The sequence below is a fragment of the Phragmites australis genome, chromosome 13 (assembly GCF_958298935.1).
Source record: "Phragmites australis chromosome 13, lpPhrAust1.1, whole genome shotgun sequence".
In the NCBI taxonomy this organism is placed as follows: Eukaryota; Viridiplantae; Streptophyta; class Magnoliopsida; order Poales; family Poaceae; genus Phragmites; species Phragmites australis.
In genome coordinates, this window is record NC_084933.1 from 2928510 (window position 1) to 2949867 (window position 21358).

At 44.3% G+C, this 21358-nt stretch overlaps 1 protein-coding gene across 2 annotated transcripts; it reads left to right on the forward strand.

Moving 5' to 3' along the window:
* Positions 1–14954: 14954 nt before the first annotated feature.
* LOC133889704 (probable pectate lyase 8) lies at positions 14955–20410 on the forward strand. 2 transcript variants are annotated; one of them, XM_062330160.1, is made up of 7 exons: positions 14955–15166; positions 15497–15586; positions 16741–16830; positions 18173–18815; positions 19173–19276; positions 19445–19583; positions 19684–20410. In XM_062330160.1, the coding sequence occupies exons 1-7, from the start codon at positions 15018–15020 to the stop codon at positions 19903–19905; spliced, it is 1437 nt and encodes a 478-aa protein (XP_062186144.1). In that variant the 5' UTR covers positions 14955–15017; the 3' UTR covers positions 19906–20410. The 2 variants fall into 2 exon arrangements, with proteins under 2 accessions (XP_062186144.1, XP_062186145.1); XM_062330161.1 differs by lacking the exon at positions 15497–15586 and having other exon boundaries at positions 14956–15166.
* Positions 20411–21358: the final 948 nt, after the last annotated feature.

The window sequence follows — 21358 nt, forward strand, 5'->3', positions numbered from 1 at the left end:
ACTTAAAAATCATGTATTATATCCATGTATAGCTTAATTATTTTATAGAAATAATATTTTTTATATTTGATATAATCAACAAACTATGCTAATTAATATTAATCATTACTAATTTTAAAAATCATATAACATATGGTTGAAAATAATTTTAAAAATTAGTCTATCACATTAAAAAATATTAGTGAATTCTTTGAGATTTTTTAATATAACATAAGGCACGATTAAGGTAGCAGTGATTACAAGTGAGAGACGGGCGCGTCAATCCCGGCTGCACATGCGGCATGCGACTACGTACCAGACCCAATTTTACTCTACTAGCAGCCTGCAGCCACACACAAACTCTCGATGGATAGCACGCATCCGCATGCGTACAAGTTACGGGGATTCTTCCATTGCGCCGGGGTCGGGGCCGGGGGACACACCCACACCCACGGAGGTTCCCCCTCTCAGCCTGCCGGGGTATCATCAGGCCGGCCTCCCTCCCATCTACCACAAGCATGTCAGGCCTCCTGATCTTCGCTTGTCGAGCTAGTCCCTGGGGAGATGACCTTAAAACATGTTATTCCGAGACCGGAGGGAGTAGAATATATTTCAGTTATAACAATATTAACGATAGATCGAGTCAGGGGTACAGACTAGTATTCATATATATATTGCGTGTCTTAAATAAATACTTAATGTGTTGGCTAATCCAACCTCGTCGAATCAACCTGCATTCAGAAAATCTCTTTTAGAGAACCAGAAATCGCATCTTATAAAATAGGAAAACTGAAAAATCATTAATACAAAACAGAAAATCACATAATATAAAACAGGAAAACTAACAACCATAAGATCTCTATTAAAAAAAAACACTTATTCTGAAACCGAAAAACCGACGAACGGAAAAATCCTATTTAACATGAGTGGGTGTTAAATTAAGTATTCTACACCAGGGAGCTTATGAACTACAGAGTTACTGAGCTCAGTAGTGTAGTAGCTCAGTAGCTCTATAGTATATTATAGAATAGCGTTCCTGTATATATATAGGAAAGCTAGTATGTACTCTAGAGTACATATTCTAAGCCCGATTCATATTATAATTGAAATATATACTACTTTCTAAAATATATATATATTACTTTGTGATATGATATATATATATATATATATTATATTATAGATGTATATACTTCTTTGTAAATGATTTTTTTCTAAAATGTATATACTACTTTTTTAATATATATACATACTTCTTTTTAACATATATTAGAAACGAAGTACATACAACCGAAGGATACAAAAGTGTATATATATATATATATATAGACACACTCTCGTGGCATGATCACTTCCGGGCCAAGTTGAGCGACCTGAACGTGCGCAGCGATTTGCTCTTCTCCGTGTCCTACTGCATGGATCCATGCATGTGCGTCCGAGAGCGCGCGAGACTAGGAGCTAGCGCAGGGCCTACCGGCCTAGTCACCAACACGATGGGCCCGGGATCCCGGACCTACCTGCCAGTGAGTAGCGATCCAGCTAGGACCATTCCGCTGCACCGTACTGGCCGCTGGACAACTGGTTTTGGGATCCTTCCAACTGGTTCCCGTCACCGGCTGCCACGCGGGTCCCACCTCCGACCCCCTGCACAGGCGTGGCGTCACCGGTCACGAGCGATTCTGTTACGGGTGGAAGCAAATTCTATAGAAATCTATCCAAAAGGATTATTGTAAGACTCTATTTATATATCTATCATGTAATTCAATGATTGAATGAAAGAGAAGAGAAATTGAGTGGACAGGTGTCATCACAATAGAGAGAGTCGGCAGCTCAGCACTTGGTTTTGTTGTTCGTGAAGTTGATCAACGGTTTGGACTTTGGACATAGTATTCTTACTATGTTCCAGTTCGTAATTGTTGTGGCTGGTTTTTTCTACGAAATTCATGCAAAAGTTTTATGAGCTTCAATTGAAAATATTGACCGTGAGTATGTACTGTTACGATCAAACGTCACTCCCCCCTGAACAGGAGTTACTGAAACATGGAAAAGGATCGACCCTTTTGACCTTAGTCTTTGCGGCTTCTCAAAGAAACGAACGGCAGATTCCGATGGTTTTGTAAGGAGCAAGGCGAGGACTAGTTTGTTGCTACTTTGGACTTTTGGAGCAGAAGAAACCGCAGAATATGCATAGGGAATCGAAAGTGCTTGGAGCAGCATACATCATGCAGCTGATCATTTTGGATGGTGAGAGTGACCTGCTAGCTAACTCTCTCAGTCGATCCCCAGCAGCAGCATAATCACAACAGGTCAATAGCTAATAACCAACGGTCGCAACAGGTCAATTTGGATGGTGAGAGGGTGACCGGCAAGCTAACTGCTGCACGAATCACAACAACAGATAGCTGATGGTCGCAACAGAACTTGGCCGGGAGCTGAATGCATGAACGACGATGCATTGGCCATGCACGTATGCATGCATGCATTCACTGGCGCGTTATGAACTACTAATATGGATCGAATTAAATGGTCTGAATCGGTGATTTGACGTGTGGCCTGCCATGCATGTCACTAATCTGTAGTTTGTTGGAGCTGTGATTAGTGGCGGAGCTTGAGGAAGATTGCAGGTTGCCAAGTTAAGAAAAAAGATTACAGAGAGCTACACGTAAAAGAAGATTGTAGGGAGGATACTGTTCCTAAGTAGGAGGGCCGGGGATATGGGCATGACCCACCTTGGTCCAGAAGAAGCTCCGTTCCTGGTTGTGATCATCTAAGGGCAGGTCTAATAGTTAGTTGTAATCAGTAGAGCACATTTCTCAAATTTTATACGGATCTCACCGTTAACAATTTTTCATACTTTACAGAGAAAAGAAGTGTTAAGGTGAGCCTATTTCATACTTAGAAAGAAGTGTTAAGGTGAGCCTATTTCATATTTAAAACTATCTCTTAGAGATGGGACTTGTTTCATACTTAGAGCTCTAAGCACAAAGCGGATTCCACCTTAGCACTAGGGCGATCCACCTTAGCACTAGGGCGGAATCAATAGGGGCTAGAGGGCTTAAGCCCCCTACTCGTCAGAAACAGCTGAGAGCCCCTATATTTTTTAGCATGGAAGAAGAAAAAAAGAAGTAGGAGAAGGTGGAAGGAGAGATAAAAAAGAGAGTAAAGAGAAAAAAGAAGTTAAGCCTCCTCTAAAATTTAAGATATAAATAAACTTTAATACATACACTCTAATGATTAGAACTAACAACTAGCTCTAACTATTAAAGTTACCCTAACAATCATACTCGATCGTTAGCTTTCTGACCATATATATGTTAGTATGCCAGCTGAAAACACTAGATTCGACCAAGAGTTGAAGATAAAAGGTCCGTTTGCAGCTGTCGTGTTATGAATTATGATACGCTAGCTGCACTGCCGCAAGTAGATATTGATGCGGTCACGGAAATCTGTACTGACTCAAGGAAGATTTATTTGCCATGGCCGGGTTAGAAAAGATGATATCAGTCATCAGAGGAAACAGTGCTTCGCCTTACAGTTAGACGTAACATGCATGCTGAGCTAACGTCCTACCCAGTGAACTGAACACGGCAGTGACATGACAGATGTGACCTGGGAGCGAGTGATTTGGACGGTGACAGGCTGCATGCAGAGTAGTCGCAGGTCCATCGCCTTTGCACACATGCATACATCGTCACGTGGTTTGTCAAACCTACGTCGGGGAGCAGGGAGCTACGTACCCATACGCCAGATGACGTTGACTAACTCGTTTAAGGGCCCATTTGGCTGTCATGATGCTTTTTTAAAACCGCTGAAAAGTTACTTAGACCCTTTTGGATATACTTTGTTTTAAAGTTTCTGGCTACCTTACGAAGTAGCTCTAATAGTTGAATTTTAGTTATTGATTTGTATAATAAATTTTTAACTTCTCAGTACACTTAAAAGACAGAAAAGCTAACCAGAATCAACTTGTTAGCTTTTATTTTATTTCAGTCACAGACGCTTCCTCAGCCAGTTAAAAGCCACTAGAAGTCGGGGCCCGAAACCAGCCATTTGGATAGTTTTCGGCTTGTTTTAGGAAAAAACTAAAAAAGGCCTATCCAAACAAGGGGTTATAAAAAAATATTTTTGAATTAATTTTTGATACAGATGAAATGTATAATATAATGTAATACCTTTAAAATATTATCGCTCAGAAGCTAAAAAAAACTCTTACAGACCAGCTTTTAATTAGTAAGAATGATAGTTTTTTTAACTTTTACTTCTCAGAAATTATTTTCAGAAATAGACTGTTTGGTTCAGTTTTATACTTCTAAATAGCAAAAGATAGTCGAAACTGAACCAAACAGAGCTTAACTCATTTTCGAAAACCAACGTGATAAAAAGGATAAAAAGAAGAGATAGAAAGGGGAATATGTACTCCTCCAACACCTGGTATGTACCTAAACTTCTAGGGCTGAGTAATACGTAGGATGTCAGGGAATTTCACTGAAATTGACATTGTCAGGGAATTTCACTGAAATTTACATGAAGTAGGAGAAATCAGTTTCCTTGGAACGTCACTAAAAGATTAATGTCACGCATGGTTTTTTTAAAAAATAAATAGGTACATTCCACATATATACCAGAATCAATTTTATTATACATGCGATGACATATCAGTGATATACAGTTATATATTAAACAAAAATAACTTTATTGAAAATATTACCAAAGTTTTAAACAACAACGGAAGACTGAAACACCATATGCAATTGACTGGGGGCAACGTGACCTAGGACACTCTGTCTTCATTGTAGTCTTCAGCTTCCTTGATCTTCATATAGTCTTCTCTAACTGAGTAGCATTTAATATTAGAAACAATAAGTATGAGTACATAATATACTCCGCAAGTATAGGAAAGTATGACATGAGGGCTTAAATCAAGAAAATGTTAGGCACCGGTTTACTACACTAAACAATCTTAACTTATAACTCTAAAAAATAGGCATTCTATTTACTAAGTGTGAAGACATAACTTAAACAAGAAAAATAGCTCATCGAATTTCATCCGACTACCAAATTCACCAAATATTCCATATCCAGCTACCAAACTCACCAAGTAATCTCATTACCAGTCTACCATACGATCCATACCAGAACCCTGATCTCAACTAATCAAGAAAAAATCCAAGTCCACTTTTGACCGTGAGCACGGCTAATCGATCAGTTTTATATGCAGAGTTTGCACACTTTACCCACGAGTCGTAATTTCATCACCCGCATTACCACGTGACAGTCTCCATATTATCGTGTTGATCAAGCACTTGCACACTTCCTATGGTGTGCTGCCAGGAGATCACTACAAGACCTTTACAAAGCTCCCACCGATCTGTAGGCACCCACTGAGGTTTCACCGCTAACAGACGATTCCATCGCTGCAGAAGCTCCCTCTTGTGCCACTCAACCATTCACTAGTGCCCATAGAATCAGAGAGGTGACGAATTAATTGGCCAGACCGTATCCATATAGGTCTAGTGGTTGCGTTGTTTAGCCGGGTTACATGCTTCAAGAACCGGTCCTTAGAACCCCACACAGGAACATACACATTCCCACCGTGAGCACAACACATGAGCCTTCTTGCACCATCCTCAAACAAATCATCCTGTAGGATCCCTATACCATATTGCTACAAAAGATTACCACACCCGATTCATATTGTATAAAAATTAGTCAAGTTTAACTCATAACCTAACCATGACATCGACTAGCATATCTACCATTTATTTCCCATGACTTGATCAACGGTGACAAGGATAACCAGATAATTGCTAGTAAACTCTATTCGTAGGTTTCAAATTAGACAAGCATGCATGAAGGATAAATAACTATCATAAAACCCTAAGTTAGGTGTAAAATGAGAAAGAACACTTGCATGGCTGCTGCTCAGTTATCTTAATAAACTCGGTTCTGCCATATCTTGAAGTCTCAACCTTATAGCTCATCGAATCTCTAGAAATGTCATATTCTGCTCATAAGATCCACAGACAAAAGAGAAAGCACAAAACAAATAAGAAATAATACACCAAACAAATACAACACATCATAAAAACACTATGGTTGGATATGGTACAATTTTAGAAGAAATTGAGCGCAAGAACTGCTTAAATTAGAGTCCAGAAGGAGAAGAATAGGCTTTTAGAAGATTAAATTAGGGTTAAAAGGAAAAAGGAGATAGAATATTCTCTGGGAATATCCTTGATGAATTTATGACATTATTTGCTGAAGGAAAACCCCAACTATAGCGATAGCATGATATCGGCAGGGAAAGGGATAAAAGACTAGATACATGCGATGATGTGACCGTGACGTAAGGAAATATGGGGTTTGCTAGAAAAAGGTGTGAAAGGACGCTCGAGAATATTAGCGCGCGATATCCAATATAATTCTAGCGTATTGTTTTAACACCTCGAATCCATAGCGTATGTGTAACGACATGTGGACCCTACATGTCGAAGCATTCTAATATGTATTCCATTATTAAAATAATGTTTAGAGATTATATAGTTCGACGTGATCAATTTTGATAGGCTGGTATGAACAAGTATGAACTATTAGAACATGTTGAATTGGATGACAGTGTAAAGTGGTATTCGAATTTAGAAAAAAATCGTTGAACAAGATTTGAGATGATGAACTCTAGTTCAATTATATGAGTTGGGGCATGATGGACTATAGAAGGCAAGTGCTAACATGTAAACATTCTAAACAGGAGATAAGGACATAAATAAAGGATCTCTGGAGAGATTATTTGGGATTCTCACCGAGAGAGAGAGAGAGAGAGAGAGAGAGAGAGATCAGAGAGCAGAGCAAGGGAGTTTGGCATGAAGGAGTCGGCCGACAGTGGGCTCTCGGCGTCGCCGGTGGGGGAAAGGCCTAGGGTGGATTGAGATGGTGCAGACAGAGTCGCTGCGCAGCCATGAACTCATGGAGGGCTCAATTTGACACAAGGTACAAAAGGACATGCATACCGGCGAGCTGAAGGTGGTGAGGTGCACGATTAAATGGCGACGACGACGACGATCACTGATGTTGACATTGGGTAACAATGGCGTTTCAACAAATCAAGGAGAGCATGGTGAAAAACACGAGAAGACAAGCTTGGTTTTATAGTTGGTCTTGAGTAGAAAGGTTCCGAGATAGCGACAAAACAACGACAAATGCTCCTAGGTTCGGTGGTGATCGCGCACAGATGCAGTGAAGAAGACGTGCATGTTCTCGGAGATTGGCTTTGATATTCAAGAAATGGTTTGAATAGAAGGTTTTGATATTTCTTAGAACACGTCTTGACAAGGCAAAACAACCTAGCACTAACCAGAGTTGGAGATCAAGCGGCGGAGGATTCGGATAGCAGTGTCGGGATTGGGGCTCATGTTCCAGATATGACGCTACAGATCTAGGTGTGCCCTCCTGGGGTTAAGCAGAAAACATGATTCAACATGCTATGACATGCTTGGCGCATCAAGACGGCTATTGGATTGATGGGGAATGCATATGCATTCTGGGTGCACATGTAAACACACTAGACAAGAGGGCAGCGGCGCAGCGACCACAAAATTGTTGGCGTCGATGCTCTTCTGGACGAACTGCTTTTACGGGTCTTTGAGGATAACTAGGGGCACTTCTCAGTTAAAGGGATCGGTGATTGGAGCCCCGGTTCGTCGGGGAACGCGGCTGGCATTTTAGGTGCGCAGGACGTGTGCCCACACTGGGCAGCAGACATTGCGATGTTGAAAACCGGGGCTTTGTTGTAGCTTTGTACAAAATGATTTTGGTAGGGTGTATAGGACTAATAGGGGCACTTCTCGGCCAAAGGACTTGTGGATTGGAGTGCTAGTTCACTGGAGAACGTGATATGAACCCGCGTAGCACGTGCAAAACTTGTCCAGACTTGGGCAGCGACACAACGATCATGATCCCGGTGGCATCAGTGCTCTAATAGCCAATCTGGTTGGTGAGCATGTGGGGAGCATCTTGGGACACATGCTAGTCAAAGGGCATGGCGATCCGAGCTCTGATCAACTAGGGAACGCCGATGCCATTCATGATGGCACACCTGTCCACGATAGCGAAGATCATGGCGGTGCGACGATGGATCCGTGGAGATGGGGGTTTGGCTACGGATCACTTGGGACAACAACACAGGGGAAAGGAGGAGGGGAAGGGGCTGGTCCTCACCTTGCTACGATGATCGGGGAGGAGGTCGTCTAGGTGCCGAACGGCAGGATCGGTGGCAACGTGTTGCGTTGGAGGTCCGGCTCATGTTCCCATTGCATCGCTTCCGATCCAAGCGAGCCCTCCTATGGTCGCATAGAAGAGATGATAGGACGCACCGTGACGCGGGTGGCACGGCTTGATCTTCGCTGAATCATTGGGAACGCCGATGACATCCCCAGAGCGCTCGCTAGACACACCCAGGCGCTGGGTAGCGGTCGCAGTGATGTAGATCCCGGTGGACTCTTTGCTCCTATGGCCGTGCCGCTTCAAGGAGTTGTGTGCACCGACCAGGCGCACACCTTGGTGAAAAATCAAGGCATTTGGCTGGGTGGATTGCCAGGAACGCGGATGCCAATCTTCGACGGCATGGCGGTGAACGGCAGCGGCGTCAGCGCATAGGTAGGGCAACGACTGTGGATGTGATTTGAGAGGAATGGGAAGGGGAAAGATCTACAACTTTGATATTCATTGGAATTTCTAGAAATACCATCTTGATTTACAAAATGGCATCACAAGATAAAATATTTGAATTCAGCCTTATCTGCATAGTACTGATCTCGGGGGCAATAACTCCTAGCTTCATTATCCAATTGGAGACTTCCATAGGTGCAAATAGAATCTCTCGACGAGACCTACAACTTTGGTATTGTTAAGATTTGCATTTGAGGCCGTCTTGAACTCCAAATCTGAGTGAGAAGACAAAGCTCGCGATAAGGAGTAACTGGCAGCCAACTTCAATTGCCATTATGGCTATTAGAGACATTTAGAGCAACAATTTTTGATCTTGACTTGAGGGGAATAAATATTGGATTGATGTAGGTGATTGAATGAAGAAATGATGGGGAAGAGAGGGGAGGGCAAGTGCCATAGAGATGGGTAGCTGGGCGGCCGTGGCTGCCAGGCGAATGGACGACGTCGCTTGGAGGTGGATGGAAACGATCATGTATATGCACAAGCAAGTTAGCTGGTTTGGGTTGGTTTTAGCACACAAATGGGTCATCCTGCTAGCAATCCAACGTGATGCAAGGTTGATAGCATGTTGTTAGTCTGGAGCCACATGCTAGAGAGAAAAATATTGAGGAAAGACAATACACGTTAGGTTGGATAAAAAAGGACGTGAGATGAGATTATCCACGGAGAATTTTTGGATGATATGGGAAAAATGGAACGTGAATTTATCCAACCATGAAATTCCTTAACTTATTATAACATTTTATAAATACATTTTCATCACATAAAAAATTCTTTTTAAACTCTAAAATTTATTTGAAAAGCTTTCAAATTTTAGAAAAAATATTTTTATTGTTTTAAAATGCTCACAACCTAAAATTGGAATTTTGGGGTGTGACAATTAACCAGTTTACTAGAAGTTTTTATTTGCAAGTGGAGGACCCTGGGAAATTAGTTTATTGTCAACTATGTTCTTGGTGTTTTATTATTACTATCGAGAAAAATACAAACTATACTAAAACATTATCAGCCGCTCAAGAAAAATAGAAAAGAATAATAAATTGAAGGTCACTTATAAATTAATAACAAATATAAAATTGAAACTCTTGTAGTGTGTGCGAAAGCCCTCGCGTCTGAAATGCGCCCTAGTTTTGCCGGGTGCAACTCAGGTGAAAACACCTCAACTGTTGGAAACGGTGCAAATGCTATTGCCACTGAGGACAAAAAATTGCACTGCCCATGAAATTTGTCTTGTATATAACTTTTAAGTGTTACCGAATTTGAACTTGAGATTTTGCATGCATGTAGAAAAATAACCTCACCTAGAGCTGTGCAAAGTTTCAATTTTTTTTGAAAGCTTATAGGTTTGCTTTTCGACGAATCAGTTTCCAATAGTTGAGGTGTTTTCACCTTGGTTTGCCTTCTCTACGTTGCAACATGCGGATTCTCACGTCAAGAAGATTAGCAAATGCCTCATGTCGAATGAGGTATCTGTTGGAAACAGGTTGTTCATACGATGTAGAGTACAACGGTAGTAATCATGTACTCCCTCCGTTTCACTGTTTCAAAATGTTTGCCCATTGAAAAAAAATCAAGAGTTTAGTTATTGTAATGTTTTTATTTTCTACTTCTAATTAAATGCTTTGTAAGAGAGAAATTTGTTGTATCATGTTAGGTATGGATAGTAATTTCTAGTTAATTTTTTCTTGAAACTAAGTGTGCATGGTAGGCTATGGATAAATATAATGAAATAGAGGAAGTATTAAGTAACCAAGTTTATTACGTTTGAGTCGATTGAAATCAGAGTTTCGTTTCACTCGACGTATTGTCCATCCGATTATATATCTGTCTTTTGATCTATCCTCAGTCATAAATTTTTATCTAAGTATACAGGAGAAAATTATATATATCTCTACTGTAGAAAAATATTATTCACTTATAAATCAATTTTTTTTACTATTAGATCTTCATCTAACAGTTACTACTATTAAATAAATTATACCTTTATTTCCCTCGATTAAAAATTAATAACTCCTTTTAAATTACTAGACAAACTAGTAGTGCCATGGCAGCCAGAGCTTGCAGGCTGACCTGGTCCGCAGGCTGCCTGGTGCCTCCTAAAAAGGCTGCTCTAGCTAGCCGATGTGTAGGGCTGCAGAGCACCTCCCCTGCGCCCGCGGCCTTGCCATGCGTGGTAGTTTTCTCGATGGTCGCGCGATTAACTCCCCAGCGTCCTGCTCCGGCCTGGCACAGCCGTTGGCCTCCTCTGTCGATCTGACGCTGTGAAAGATCAATTAAACTACCGTAGGAGAAAGAGATTTAGTATGAATGCATCGTAGAAACATACATACATCCTTGCGTCTGTTCTGTTGTACATGTAACCATATCACAAGGAAATCCCATCGCGTCTGCCACGTAGGGGTCACAGAAGTTTGCGCTCACAAAATCTTTGTGTTGCCCGTACATATCTGCCATATATATTCATTCGCGCTCATGCGTATCGCTTGACTCTATACGCACGGTGTAATCAAGGTCGTTCGCGTGAAGGGTAGACACATGTATATTTTTATTTTCTTCAGTGTTTTATCGGTTTCTCTTTACGATAAAATTCTCGGAATCATTTTTTTCAGGACGGGATTATCTCTTTTTTCTTCGTGATTTCTCTCGAAAGGAAGCTGTTGAAAATAAGAGAAAATAAAAAGAATGAGAAAGTGGAAGTGAATAAGGAAGAGAACGAAACGGAGAAAATATGGTTGAAGGTGTTCTTAAGGGCTGCTAGATTCCCCCCCCCTGTCCTCCTCTGCTATATACAGTAGATTCCATCTCTGCATTTGGTGATCCTCCTGTCTCTTGGATTGGGTTATTTCTATTACTTGTACAGCTTCAGTGTATGATTCTATGTACAAGTCAAGATACACTCACGTCCACATAGCTAACTAGCCGTCCTCTATCCTTAAAGAAACTAGCCGGCCTCCTCTGCTATATGCAGTAGATTCCATCTCTGCATTTGGTGATCCTCCTGTCTCTTGGATTGGGTTATTTCTATTACTTGTACAGCTTCAGTGTATGATTTATTTCCATCTCTGCATTTGGTTTATGTTTTTGTCTTAGTGCAGCTTCAGTGTATGATGTAATTTACCCACCCATTGCTGCGGGAGTTTTTGTTCTCTGCTTGATTTAATTATTATCCAAATTTTGATTCAAGTACGATGAAATTATCTAATCCATAAGTTCCTTTTTGTTTGACGTTCTAAAATCCGTGCCGTCAACCTTTCTAAACTTTGACCATTAGTATGTTAAAAAATATAAGATTAGATACATGGTAAAGACTATATTTGTCTTTGAAAATCCTTTGTAAAAGTGTAGTTTTTTTAGTATTTACTTATGTAAAGTTGTAAAAGGCAGCCGTCAAAGCGCTGTCTTCCCTGCTTTGTTTTAACCGTCAAAGCGCTGTCTTCCCTGCTTTGTTTTACGATATCACTCAGTTGTTCGGAATTTTTTGCCACCGTCAATAAGTGGTTTCACTTATTTTTTTATTGTATCTTGCAGTTATTAACTTAAATGATTCTATATTTTATTAACATGAGTGATATCGTAATAAAATAGTTAATCTTTTCGGTGGTAAATAATCAAGTTATTCTATTCACGTAATTTCATTCCTCTCTAGAATAAAAATACAACTACTCGTTAGATCTATCTAGTAAACCTGGAAAAGCGATCGAATCTAATCGTCGAGAAGAGGACGATTGTGGCAGCAATGCCTCCTTCATTTTCAGTGAGTGCAGAAAGCAGGAGAGGTGGTTACTTAAGCCGTCGATTAAGGAGTAGAGTAGCTCTGTAGCCGGGATCACAAGTCTGGGTGAGACGACGGTCACGAAGCGGGGCGCTAATTCCGGCTGCGCATGCGCCGTGCGCATCGGCGCGACCCGAACCAAACAAACCCACACGCATCCGCACGCGTACAAGTTACGGCGACTCGCTGCTGCCGCATGTAAATGTTCACGGGTGATTCATTCCTTACTCTGTTTCCATTTCACGGAGACATGCAGCATCATTGTGGCAGCAATGCCTCTCCGGCTGGCTTTTCCGTCGGAATCATTAGGCCTCCCTCGCACTGTCTCACACAACACTGGAGCATGCATGTCAGCCCCCTGATCGTCTCTTGTCGAGCCGGGGTGGAAAGGATAAGATATGAATAGAATAGTTTATTTTTAATGTAGCTATCTATATTTTAATATGTATAGGAATCTAAATATCTTTAGATGCTAATACGAATCGGATTGCTCGATTCTAAATCCATATCCGAGTATGCATTGGATTTAACTGTATACGAACATCCTCTAACTCTAATAATAAATTGTGAAATAACAAACTTATCTGAATCGAGCATGTAGGCAATTCAACATAGGGACCTCATTTTTAATAGATCATCATCTACCTTAAGGAAAAGAATCACTTTTACTACCTTTCATAACTTTAAATGATTTTAGATCTTTAGATGTGACATGAAATAATCATATTTATCGCTACAGTATAGATGGTACACTACTAAACAACAAAAGAGCAGATAGGATTAAAAGAATAAAGTAAGAGGACAAAAGATAAGAATAAAATTATATTACTCATATTTATATTCTAGAGAAGTTCTATACGGATGCTATCCGTCTATATTTTTGGGAAACGAATTCGGATATATCCATATTTATATCCGTTTTTCAATCAAATGTATATTTTTCTTACTATATATATTTACAGTCCATTCTCCATTCTTAGCCCCATGGCTACGTACCCAATGCTTGGGGAGATAACCTTAAAAATTTCACCCGTAAGAGAAGAAATGACCTTAAAAATTGTTACGACGAGGACCAGCGTAGCTAGAAGGAAGACGCATGATGCATCATCATGCAGAGGCACGGCACGGGGGCATGCGCCGCATAGCTCTAGCTCCCGGACCCGTCCTCCAGTGAAGACAGATCCACTGGTCCGTCCTTGGATGCTTCGGACGGGGTCCCACCCGCCCCCACGGAGCCCATTCGCCGACTGGCCAGTGGGCCCACCCCAATCGTCGCGGCACGTGAGATTCCCTCCGCCTCCGCCTCCGCGTGTATAGTTCCCGATCGTTGGATGGATGGAGCAGGCCAGGCGCTGCGATTAAAAGTGCAGGACTTTCGTGCTGAGACCCCTTGGTTTTTCTAGTAATTATGTCTCAGGGGGCGATGCCGTTGTTCGTACAGGTGAGGTGATTACCGGCTTGGCCGCCTGTAATATTTCTCCAGATGCCCTTCTGGATTTTGTTTGGCAGCCATTTTGGATTTTGTTTCCTATCAAAGAGGGAAGAAATATTTGTTTGTTTACATTAGCAAGAAGAATCTGAATCTATCGTACTTGTCAAATGATTAAGTAAATTGATTCTTATTTAATAGATAAATAATTTTTATGAAAGAAAAAGAATCAGAAACTAATAACTGGAGAATCCAAATGCCTGGCAAACAGGGCCTTAGGTCTTTTCTAATGCTCCAACATGGTTGATTTTTTAGATATTAATTAAGTATCTACGTAAGCAAAAACTAATGTGGCAAGCTATTTAAAAATGAGAGAGATGAAACTTGTTTTTTCGAAAAAAACTAGTTTTCTTTAGTAATTCTAGCTGATTGTGAGATAATTAATTGCTTTGAAAGATTTCAAAAAGTAAGCAATATAAGTGCATGCATTAAAAACTTATTTTTAACTTTAATTTCTTACTCTCTTTTCTTTAAAATAGCACTAAGGATAAAGCATTAAGAGTAGCATTAGACTTCTTGCTCTTGTAGTAAAAAAGTTGGATAGCTGGAGCACACTTACCCTTCAATCAGCTTAATAGAAGAATAGTTTTACCGATAATCTATGAGCCTATTCAAAGTTTATCTCGAGGAGAAAATGATTTGCATTTATAGGCGGTCTTGTCTCTTGTGATACCCGCCAGTTTGGTGGAAGGCTGACTTTCGTGGACCGTACGCACAGCCGCTCCTTAATCTCCTAACCTAATGTAACCCCGCAATTAGTCGGCGCGCGTTTAGAATTTGGACACAAACTCCAGAACTAGGGCTCCCTATCGTTTCCAATATTTCCGCTCACGTCCTTCCGCTCGGTGTCCCGAGGACCTGTTCGCGAAACCGCTGGTCTCGAGGGGCAATGCGGGCACGACCGGTGCGGGGCTCCAGCAGCGAGGAGCAGGGGAAGTAGTAGTATAAATTCGGCGCGGCTCTCCAAGCTGCCCTCGATCAGCCCCGCTTCCCTCCCTCTCTCTCACCACGCACGCAGCACGAGCTCATTTTGAGAGAGAGAGAGAGAGAGCAATGACGGAGGCGGCTTCCGCGGCGGCGAGGAGGAGCCGGGTCGGGCTGGCGGCGGCGTTCAGCGCCGCGCTGCTGCTCGTCGTCGTGGTGCTCGCCGGCAGCGTGGCGCTCGGGGGCGGCTCCGGCGGACGGCTCCTCGATGGGCTCCGGTGAGTGCCGTCGCTCTCCTCTTCGCGTAATGTGGGTGCGCCGGCGAGCTCGGCTGGTGGCTTTGGTGGGCAGATTGATTCGGGTTTGGAGCAGTACGAAATTTTTCGCCATGCCTTTTCGTTTTGATAGTATTTTCCTGGGCGCAATTTTCGAAAAAAATTCTTTCGGCGTTTGGGCTCGAGCCGTTCAATCTCCGTGTCGCCGTGTTTTCCGTCCAACTTTTTCGAGCCGCGCCGACCAGTGTGGTGGTGGCGACCACGCGGCGCTGTTCGCCACCTGGTGTTCAAGTTCAACCAACTAATCCTCCGCACGGCCCCTCTCTTTCCCAGGCACCGGAGCGCGGCCGTGGTGGCGACCGGCGCGAGGCGGTGGCTGCGGGTCTCGTCATGGCCGGCGGCTGTGACGACGCCGACGCCGAGGTGAGCGCTGCTCCTCTGCCCTTCTGCTTTTCCTCGGTTCGCGAGGTGGATGAATCCGGCGCGTCGGTTCCTCTTGACACCGCGATCCCGGCCGTCCAATTTTGCCTTTTCCGTTTGCTCGTCCAGATCCCAGGGAATTGCTTTCCCCCCAGCTTCTTTTCTTACCCGAAAAACTTTGGGGTTCCATGGTTTGGTGCGCGGTAACAAGCGAAATTTGTATTTTGGGGCTGGGAATTTGGAATTCTATTTGGATTAGATCCGTGCGCAAAGCAGTAGTTCTGTATCAAGGTAGGATTACAGCAGAGCAGAGCAGAGAAGATGCTTTCGCTTTTGCGAGTTCGTTACGTTGGCAGGCAGAGATGGAGATCCTCGGACGTTGGGCCTTTTAACGTGAGTGCAGTTGAGCAGTTTTGACCGTTACATCGCAAATGGATGGTTAAGATCTGCTGATACAGCAGCTATGTCAACAGCAGAATCGATACAGAATTTTAGTAAACAGTAAACTCAGTTACTGTGCGTCTCTGCCGTTGCTCCACCAATGTCAGGAAGAGGGAGGGGGGCATTGCGGTAATTTTCCACGAAAACCCCGTCCTGGCCTGCACCGGCCACGGTCAAGCGGGGTAAAAGATTTTGGAGGACGGGGAGAAGAACCCCGCAAAAGCTGGCCGAGGAAGCAAGCGAGATCGCGGCTTGCCGCCTCGCGTCCCCAGCAATGCACCCAGGAGATATGGTGTTGCAGCTTTGGGTGTGGCCTCGCTGCCCTCGCATGCGCAAAGCGTTGCTCTCGAGACCTTTTGGGTCGCCACCGACCAGACCACACCTCGAGCGGTGCAGCATGCAGGAACCCATGATGAACGGGGTACGGCTTCCAACCGTGCTTCACCCGCTACAGCTTTTCTACCGTCACAACTAGCAATTCCATTGCCCTTCTTCGTTGCGAACGAAATGCTAGTGCTGGAGAAGTAATTATCGTCGTCCTAGTACTACGAACTGCAACTTTCCTTTCTCTTTTCTCTTTTCTTTGATGGGAGTGTCGTACACTGCTGCCGCGAACAAAGAAAGCAAATGGTGGTGTTAGCTATTGCTATCGGTTGCATGTGCATGTGCGTCCCTGTCGTGCCTGTGTCTCACCTGGAATTCTATCTTTGCTGCAGGGGCGGTGACGCCGACGGGGCGGTGGCGAAGACGAGGACCGTTGCCGGTGCGGTGGACGACCCGGAAGCAGTGGCCGACGAAGTGCACATGTACGTCCCTTTCCTCTCACTCTCACTAGCTAAATGACAGTGGTAGATCTGCATGATTAGTGCTTTGTCACTGCAGTTGTCTCCATTACTGGACCTTTTCTTTTCAGCGAGTAGAGTGTCGTAGCAGTAATAGTATCCACCGCCCGACACGCCGGGCCCACCAGCAGGCTCACCGTACAAAAGGTTAAGGAAAAATGAGAAGGGAGATACGAACAAGAATACCGCCCTGACCGGAGCAGATCTGGTTTGGCTAGTACCGGTAGGAGTGTACTTTACCCTGCCACGTGGGTACCCGACGGAGCAGGGACTGACACGCGGGCCCCACCCACATGCAACTCAGGGTGACACGGGCACGCAGCTTCAACGCTTTATTGCGACGCGACCCACCCCGCCGCACCGCCGTGGCGGTGGCGGAGGCGGACGCCATTAAACTCCGTTTCCTTTTAGTGCGCATCGCGAGCACTGTGGCGTTGCCGCCACACACACACCGAGCAGGCGAGAGTGGCTCTAGACCGTAGAGTAGTGGCGGTGCGGGGGGCAGGCGGTGACACAACACGTTCTCCTCACTCGTGTGGGGGCAGCCTGCCTGTCTGCTCGCCCCTGCATTTGCCACGCGCCACCGTGGGCGCATTCATGGCGCTCACCAGCAACCTTGCTCAATTCCCACCTAATCTTCTATGCAATATCTGCTGCTGGTAGAGCTGTCTGGTAACGGCAGCTGATCCGCATCTGCATACTATGGCGCTGTTTAGTTGGGATTCTAAATCCAATATTGAGTCGGTAGGCTAAGAAAAAGTGATTTATATTTTTAGATTAAAATAAAAATAAAATGATTCGTTCAAATATCATCGGCGTATTCAACTCTACAAAACATGCTCTAGATTGCAATGGAATGACGAGTAGCTGGAATCTTGAAAATTGCACTGACGGAAAAAGAATGCTCCACTGTTGCTGCTGTTGTGCTTGGTGCCAAGAAGCAATTAGTGACCGACATGTTAGATCCAACGGTCGGACAAGGGCAGGGTAATTGGTCCCCAGAGGAATAGTATAGTTCTCTATCTGTGTACTTATTTTGTGTAAACCTTCACTGAGTCTTGTGGCTGCATTTGTCATCAAATTACTGCAATTGAATCCTGAATGTTACACCTTGTCATTAAAATTCAATTATAGTTATGGATTGTTCTTTCTGTGATTTTCGTGAATGCTCATCAATTTTTGTGGCTGCATTGCCGATCACATTACTATACATGAATTCCTGAATGCTAGCACAAGTGACTGATCACATTATTGAAATGTTTGAAAACTGAAAGCTTGCTGCTTGGATTGATGAATGGCTGCCCAGGTCCATCAAGAACATCACGGCCCGGCGGAACCTCGGGTACCTGTCCTGCGGGACGGGCAACCCGATCGACGACTGCTGGCGCTGCGACCCTGACTGGCACCACAACCGCCAGCGTCTGGCTGACTGCGGCATCGGCTTCGGCCGCAACGCAATCGGCGGCCGCGACGGCAAGATCTACGTGGTCACCGACCCCGGCGACGACGACCCTGTCACCCCGCGTAAGGGCACACTCCGCTACGCTGTCATCCAGGACGAGCCGCTCTGGATCATCTTCAAGCGCGACATGGTCATCACGCTCAAGCAGGAGCTCATCATGAACAGCTTCAAGACTATCGACGGCCGCGGCGCCAACGTGCACATCGCCAACGGCGCCTGCATCACCATCCAGTACATCACCAACGTCATCATCCACGGACTGCACATCCACGACTGCAAGCCCACGGGGAACGCCATGGTGCGCAGCTCGCCCAGCCACTACGGGTGGCGCACCATGGCCGACGGTGACGCGGTGTCCATCTTCGGATCCAGCCATATCTGGGTGGACCACTGCTCGCTGTCCAACTGCGCCGACGGCCTGGTCGATGCCATCATGGGATCCACGGCCATCACAGTGTCCAACAGCTACTTCACCCACCACAATGAGGTATTACATCCTACTAGATCCTGTGCATTTGTTTTTGTTCACCCTGCAATAATTAAGTGCCTGCTCTACGATCTTTTGTTTTCTTCACCAAAGACATCTGAAGTTTGGAGGAATCTACAGGGTTTTGGCGTATACATGCCAGGACTAGTTTGTTTTCTGCCAGCAGAAGTGTAGTTTAGCATTAGTTCCATGCATGTCAATTATTCTTCCAAATCTAACCAGACGTTGTCGGTTGCATATGCTGTGGATATTGCTGACTTTAGCATCTCACTGTCACGTGCATACGAGATTCTTTCAGAGTTTTTCTGCAAACAACCTGGTTGGATTTCTCAGGATGATAAAACTGAAATGATGCAGGTGATGCTACTTGGCCACAGTGACTCCTATGTGAAGGACAAGGCAATGCAGGTGACAATAGCCTTCAACCATTTTGGCGAAGGTCTCATTCAGAGGATGCCAAGGTGAATTTACGAACTGAACGCCAGTATACTGAAACTTGCCCCAATCTACACCAGTAGTATGCTTGTTGGTGTCCACCATTGCAATGCATTGATCACGGATTCATTTCTTATGCGTCCCGAATAACATTTTGCTAACCCTTGTCAATGTCTCGATTTCCCTTGTTTCAGGTGCAGGCATGGTTACTTCCATGTGGTGAACAATGATTACACTCACTGGGAAATGTACGCCATTGGCGGGAGCGCTGAGCCGACCATCAACAGCCAGGGCAACCGCTACCTTGCTCCGACAAACCCCTTCGCCAAGGAGGTACACACGATATTCTCATGATCCGCCTTTAGACTTCATCCATTCTTCGCCTTCACAACCATTCGATCAGTGGCTAACTTTCAGTGTAACTAAATTGCAGGTTACTAAGAGAGTCGAAACCGCTTCGAGTGTCTGGAAGAGCTGGAACTGGAGATCAGAGGGCGACCTCCTGCTCAACGGCGCCTACTTCACCCCATCTGGCGCGGGTGCCTCAGCCAGTTACTCGCGTGCCTCCAGCCTCGGCGCCAAGTCATCATCCATGGTTGGCTCCATCACCTCTGGCGCTGGCGCCCTGTCCTGCCGCAAAGGCGCTGCCTGCTAGCACACTGCAGAGGAAAACAGATCCCCCCATACTGCATCTCCTACAACAGGAAAGAAACAAGACAACAGAAAACTAAGCTACCGGAACACCGCGGTTATAGTTTTTTACTTCGTTTCTCTTCCCTTTCTTTTTGGCCTCTTTTGACAAGGGTTATATGATGGTCCTCCTGATTCACCATTGCTCAACCTCCCCCTGCTCCTGACATGACCACTACCTGGAGCAGGCGAGAAGCGTTGCTGATTGATTCGTCGCTCGGTCTCCTGTTAGTCACCTGATCTGAGTGTGCTCGATTGTGTCATTGTTGTTGCCCCCGCCCACAGCAAGTGTACGTTGAGGTCAGGGGTGCTCTGTGTGTGCGTGTGTCTCATACTTGGTTGTGGAAAAACAGTCAGATTGTTAGTAGTACTACATGTTGTGCCTGGACTGAAATGGAGTTGCCCTGTAAAAGACATGGATGAATTGCTATCTTCTTCTTCAGTGAAAGAGAGAACCGGCTTAATCTTTTGATTGGTAAGTGCCACTAGTGCTGATTTTGAATGGTCTCTGACAATGTGCTCGTTGTGCCTGAGTCGTATATGCCATATTTGGTGCACCTACACGGTTTGATCTCAGCATCTATTGTCCTGAAACAAAGGCTGAAAGAACAGTGTCATCTGTTCATTGAAGCTGCATTGGATGATCCAGAGTGTCTGCATTGATCATTTTTGCTGCTGGAAATGCAGTGGGTTCTTTGTGCAGGCTGAAAATTTGAGATCTCAAAGGTTTTTTTTCTTTATAGATCATGAGAAACTAATCGTGTACTATTCCTATTCGCAGCGCTTCGAGCAACCGCTCACCAGGGAAGCTTCAAAGCCCTCGTCGACAAGGGAAAACAACTCCCAAAGAAGAATGGAAAGGCAAGGGTTGTGCCTGCAGAGCCGGTCATGGTAGTGGGGAACTCGGCATAATGTGTTGTCCACATCTGACCAAACCGTCGCCAGCGCCTGTCATGGAGCGATGAGTGCACTGTTTAGTCCCGGTGCTGTGTTTTCAGTTTCAAGATTTGGTCGTTCCTTAGCTGCTGTTTAGTTTGTTTTCAAGCCAGGAGTAGCAAAGCTCTCCTATGTGTTTCTAGCGCCTGCGTTGCGCAGCTCTGTCGTGCTCTGTCGTTGCTTAGTTCTGCTCTACCTGGCACTTGCTTTTGCCTAGTAGTGGGCCGTACGGTGTGTTCTACCACCATGCCTCTCGAGTTGCCAGGTCCCCCAATGCCTACTTGTTTACCTTCTATATATCAGTTGTTCTATTTTGACTGTTTGCAAGGTGTTGCTTCTCAAATTTTTCATGTCGCAACGTAATTGTCAGATTTTGTGCTGGAATGTTAGGGGACTCAACTCGCCAGCTAAGAGAGCAAGCATAAAAAACCTAGTGATGTCGACCAGAGTTTCCATAATCTGCTTACAAGAAACCAAAATAC